Source organism: Nematolebias whitei, chromosome 3 (assembly GCF_014905685.2).
Source record: "Nematolebias whitei isolate Nwh7 chromosome 3, NemWhi1, whole genome shotgun sequence".
Classification (NCBI taxonomy): Eukaryota; Metazoa; Chordata; class Actinopteri; order Cyprinodontiformes; family Rivulidae; genus Nematolebias; species Nematolebias whitei.
The window spans coordinates 27,610,673-27,616,672 of record NC_056500.1 but is presented as its reverse complement, the minus strand read 5'-3'; the positions used below and the strand labels follow the sequence as shown (position 1 = coordinate 27,616,672).

Sequence of the window (6,000 nt, the reverse complement as noted above, 5' to 3'; positions counted from 1 at the left end):
ATAGAAGCAATCAAGTAAAAAACTGCGGGATGCAATGGTTAAAAAGCCGAGTCTTGGAGGACCTATTTCACATTCAGAGACAAGTTGAGCGTTCTCTCTCGTTAATGGCGCGCACGGCTCCAGCAACAATAACAGAAAACAACAGGGAGCCTGGATGAAGCATAACACGTGGACAGACATGCCCATAAACGGAAGCTGCAGGGCATCTTTCTTGTCTCTTTAGATAACTGTATTGCATTGTTTCTCTTGTTTCCAGTCCAGTGTGGTGCTGACTTTTAATAGCAGGCCAATTCATTAAATAGAAAGGTGAAAGTTTAAAGACCTCGTGTGATGCATAAAAAGCTCTGTTTGTGAATGTTTTTGCAGTCTTTTCATGACAATCAGACAAGTTAGCATGACCGCATGGAATACAAGCTAAAACTAAGTCACAAAGTTGTAGCAGTTCCAACAAAAATCAAATAAAGTCAAATGTCTCAACTGTTGATGTAATTTATGCATAAACAATTAAAGGTAAGTGACACAGAGAGAGCTGTTTGTTTGACCAAAGACTGAATGATTTTCATTGCTTGAGAGCATAAAATTACATTTGCAGGAATGTTGACATGGCTGCTGATTACCACCAATGACTCAATGATTACTTTGCCAGGTGTTGGGACGTCTTGTACCTACAAACTTATCCATTCTGTTTTTGAACATTTAACATTTGGAGGCAAAGCTGGTTTCTTCCACATTTTAAATTTCTTAGGCACAGATGATGGAAATGTTGTCACACCGCTGTGTTGTATTCAAGCTTTAAGCAGTTTACTAAGGTGCCAACAGGGGAAGCAAATTTTGATTTAGCATGTGATGTAGTTTTGTTGTGTTTCCTTGACTAATGGAGCCTTCCGGACCGAAGGCGAAACGTTTCAGCACAAAAAAAAAAAGAAACTGTCCAGATGACCTGACTGAAAAATGTTGGATTGTATACCTGGATTATTGAGCATGGACGTTGTTGTTTTCAACCAGTTTGACAAGACTGTCAACAAGGAAGAGATACCAAAGAGACCATCTTATCCCAAGCAGAACTGGTTTGTTCCACTTTGGAGTAAGCTGTTGGGGGAAGAATCAGTTTTGTTGTGTGTTTCCTTGACTGATGAAGCCTTCCGGACCAAAGGCGAAACGTTTCAGCACAAAAAAAGAAACTGTCCAGATGACCTGACTGAAAAATGTTGGCATGTGATATAGTGTTTTTAGATGACATATTCATTGTCAATTTGCTGTTCTGTGGGCTACAAGAATTAGATCGCCTGGAAAATAAAGGCTTCATGAACAGCAAAGAAAAATGATCTGGTTTATTTTCATAGAAGCTACCAGCCCTATTGATCAAGAAGGTAAAACGGTAAAAAGGAAAAGTGATAAGAAACTAGATGTATGTCTATCGATACACCCATTTCTCTTGGTGTGTGTTTATTTGTCTGTAACTTTGGCAAAATATCTCATACATCACTAAATGGATTTTAATAAAACTTTAAGAAAGTAATTATTTGGTTGGCATCTAAACTGATGAACTTTTGAAGTTAGTCTAATTCAATAGGGCTGCCACACCACAGTAATCTTAGTCAACACAACAAAAACGGCTACAGCTCTGTCATTTTTGCAAGTACTGAGAAAATATTTGATGTGGTAGCTTGACACTATTGTATGAGATCCCGCATAATGGTATTTTCAAGGTTTAACCAAACCGACTGCAAATCTGAAGTCAAATACTGAAGAAGAAAAGGCAGAAGATGATGTGCATTCATTCATTAAACAAAATGCTCAGACATTATTTTAGTCCCTCGCTTTTTTTTTTTTTTTTTTTTGTGGAAGTCTTTCGGCTCCAATTGCAGTACATGTTCACAAATTTAGAACAACCTTCAGGTTTTCCCATTGAAGTTTCTGCTGATTGGAGCAAAAACTGATACCCACAATTACTGAAGTCATTTGACAAAAGACAGCGCTGATTTTAACCTTTTGTACTGAAGACAGAACATTCTAACAAAGTTTGTTTTGTTTTTAGCATAATAGCCTGCATAGTGCTTTGTGATACCTTCTTCTTTCGACTTTCCCTCTTCGGGGGTTTCCACAGTGAGTCATCCTTCTCCATCTCACTCTGTCCTCTGCATCCTCTGTCCTCACTCCAACTACTTCCATGTCCTCTCTTAACTGCACCCATATATCTTCTCTTTGACCTTCCCTTTTGTCATTTTCCTGGCAGCTGCATTTCTAACATCCTTCTACTAATATATCCACTGCCCCCCCCCCCTCTGGACATGCCCAAACCATCTCAGTCTGGCCTCTCTAACTTTAATCTCCCAGTTGTGCAATGTGCTGTACCTCTGATGATCTCATTCCTAATCTTATCCATCTTTGTCACTCCTAAGGAGAACCTCAACATCTTCATTTCTGCCACTTCCATTTCTTTGTCCTGTATTTTTGTCCATACCACTGCCTCCAGAACATACAACAGAGCTGGTCTCACCACTGTCTTGTAAACTTTTCCTTTGACCTTTACTGACATCCTTTTGTCACAAATCACTCCTGAAACTTTTCTCCATCCACTCCATCTTGCCTGGACCCTCTTTTTCACCTCTTTACCACATTCCCCATTTTCCTGGACCCCAAGTACTTGAAGTCCTGCACCTTTGTGACCTCTGCTCCTTGTAGCCTCACTGTTCCACCGGCCTCCCTCTCATTTACACACATGTACTCTGCCTTACTACGGCTGACTTTCATTCCTCTTCTTTCAAGTGCATATCTCCACCTCTCCAAGTTCTCTTCCCTGTTCTCACTACAGATCACAAAGTCATCTGCAAACGTCATAGTCCATGAGGATTCCTGCCTGACCTCATCTGTTTGTTGGTCCATCACCAGAGCAAACAAGAAGGGGCTCAGAGCCAATCCTTGATTCAATCCCACCTCCACCCTGAAGCTATCTGTCACTCCAACAGCACATCTCACCACTGTCCTGCTGTCCTCATACATGTCCTGTACCAGTCTAACATACTTTTCTGCCACTCCAGATTTCATCGTGCAATACCACACCTCCTCCCTTGATCGGCACCCTGTCAGATGCTTTTTCTAAATCCACAAAGACACATTGGAGTTCTTTCTGACCCTCTCTGTACTTCTCCCATCAGCATAATCAAAGCAAAGATGGCATCTGTGGTGCTCTTTCTTGGCATGAAACCATACTGCTGCTCACAGATAGTCACCTCTTGTCTAAGTCTTGCTTCCACAACTCTCTCACAGATTTTCATTGTGTGGCTCATCACATTATTTCCCCTGTAGTTGCTATAACTCTGTGCATCACCCTTGTTCTTAAAAATGGGCACCAGCAGTCCAGCACACTTCTTCTCCATTCCTCTGGCATTTTCTCACTCTCAAATATGCCATTGAATATTTGAGTCAAAAACCTCACTGCCATCTCTCCAAGACATTTCCAAACCACCACTGGTCATCAGGTCTTACTGCCTTCCCATTTAATAATCTTTTCAGAGCTTTCCAGACCTCACCTTCACTAATCTTTCCCACTTCCTGGTCCACAGTTTCTATGACCTCTACTCTTCTTTCCCTTTCATTCTCTTAATTCATTAGCTCCTCAAAGTATTCCTTCCATCTTCCCATCACACTCTCTTCACTTGTTAGAGCATTAACATTCCTACCTTTATCAAGGCTAACCTGCTGCACATCATTTCCAGCCTGATCCCTCTGTCTTGCCGATCAGGACAAGTCCTTCTTGCCCTCTTTAGTGTCCAGCCTCCCATACAACTCTACATTTTCCACTTTGCTTTTGCCACCTCCCTCTTTGCTCTACATTACATCTCCTTATATTCCAGTCTCGGGTTTTCTTTTCTATACACAGAATATAGTCTACCTGCGTACTCTTTCCTCTGCTCTTATAGGTCACTCTATGTTCCTCCCTCTTTTGGAAATGTGTTGACTATAGCCATTTCCATTCTCTTGGCAAAATCCACCACCATCTGTCCTTCCTGGTTTCTTTCCTTGACAGCAAACCTACCCATCACTTCCTCATCCTCTGTTTCCTTCACCAACATGTCCATTCAGTTCTGCTCCTATCACCACTCTCTCCTCCCTGGAAGACTCTATCACTTCATCCAGCTCCTTCCAAAATATATCTTTCTCCTCTACATCACATCCAACCTGTGGAGCATAACCACTGACGACGTTTAGCATCAGACTTTCTACTTCTACCTTCAGGCACATCACCCTATCTTTGTGATACCTTCTACTTTTTATTATTCCATGCTTATTTAAATCATGGTAATCAGTTATTTGTTTGCCAGGGAAATATTTGATTACTTGAGGTCTTTTGGAGCCTGGCCAGCATCTCATGTGTGTACCTGTGAAGATGTCTGGACCGAGTGCAGGAGAATGACCGTCTTTGCCGTTGTAAAGTTGCTGCGAGGAGGTGGAGTTCTGGAGCTGCTGCATGGACAGACAGTCACTCAAGATGTCCTGCTCCAGATGAGGGCAAGGCCGCAGCTGAGAAATGTACCAACAGATACAAATAAACATTAAAGTTTGACAAGAAATGAACACATTTCAAAAGAAACCCACACACTGTTTGAGATTACTAAGCTTAAAGCCAACATAGCTTTACGTTTGTCCATTTTTAGGTCAGATTCTATGGGAATTGTTTGTGTGTGTTTAGCCTTTGCTCCATAATGTGATTATGATGTTAATCTAAAAACATAACTGGGACAATATGGTTGCATTTTTAATAAAAGGCAAGCAAAAATGAAGGATTATGTTGCTCCATTCTGAGTCATACTTTGGCCTTTGGCATTATGGGTAAATTATCTCTATACCAACTCGGAGACAATCGGAGATCGCTTCTGTTTCTCTCATTGCCAACATGATGGCACATTTCAGATGGAAATTATTACACAGCACAAAGAGAAACTCAATCCAAGAAAAGTTATTTCAGTTAGTGAAATACAGCTTATAGATCAAAACAACAGCTGACCTGTGTTGAAAATATCTAATAACACATTACAGTTGCTGATGTACACAACAGGACTGTCCAACAACCATGAATTACATCTCTTCTGGAAATTGAATTTCAAACATCCTAAAAAGTCCGGACAGAAAGTTTTGTTGCCAATTATGTGCTGTAGGCAGAAATGAAGTACTAAAGTACTAAAATGAATAAAAATACTGACTGACTCTACCAAATGTCTGACTGTAATCAGTTCAGTCTGCTTCAACAATACTGGAAATGGACTCTTCAAGCATTAATTTTAGAAAATAAGTAAGATTTCTTATTGTGATTAAATTTTATGATTTTAAAGTCAACAAAGACATAACAATTTTCACTTAAAATCACCAACAAAGTACTGCCTGTGCAAAAACCAAACAAATCACTATGATCAATAAATGACCACAGATACATATTTAGGACTTCTTAAGACTAAATGGTTAATAGTAATGATGTTATACTTATTAACTCATTTAAATGATCAACAGTTGGTGTAATTAAACAGTTTGAACACATGCCGGGACAAATTCAATCACGTAAAATTATACTCACATATACTGTATCTCCTACTTTTAAGCCTAAATGCTTACCTTTTGAGTCACAATGTTAATTATAAAACAAATTACTTACAGTATGCCAATTTAGTTATACAATTTATTTATATAATACATTTATACAATATTTTTAATTAACTGATATGTTTATTTTATTTCTTCCATTATACTGATATTGAGCTAAAATTTGATGTGGTATGTTTTCTGTAGTAGCTTATAGTCATCCACAACACATACTTACCAAAATGACAACAACGTCATTATTTCTGAGCAGATCTTGGTTTAAAACTCTGGCATGAACTGAGGAATGCAAAGCTTTCAGTTTTACACATGAAAACCACTCAACTGTTCTCCCTTTCAGTCCATTTGCCATCATGCTCCTCATTTTTAAAACTCAACCTCTGGCATTCCCTAAATTCTGTCTCA

At 39.4% G+C, this 6,000-nt stretch overlaps 1 protein-coding gene across 1 annotated transcript in view; it reads right to left on the bottom strand.

Annotated features, from left to right (window-relative positions):
* Nucleotides 1-6,000, bottom strand: part of LOC119407446 (zinc finger protein GLIS1) — a 105,206-nt gene that overhangs the window by 15,761 nt on the left and 83,445 nt on the right. The window contains exon 6 of the mRNA XM_037674271.1: nt 4,383-4,524. Within this exon, the coding sequence (XP_037530199.1) occupies nt 4,383-4,524 (142 nt within the window). The remainder of the gene's footprint in view (nt 1-4,382; nt 4,525-6,000) is intronic.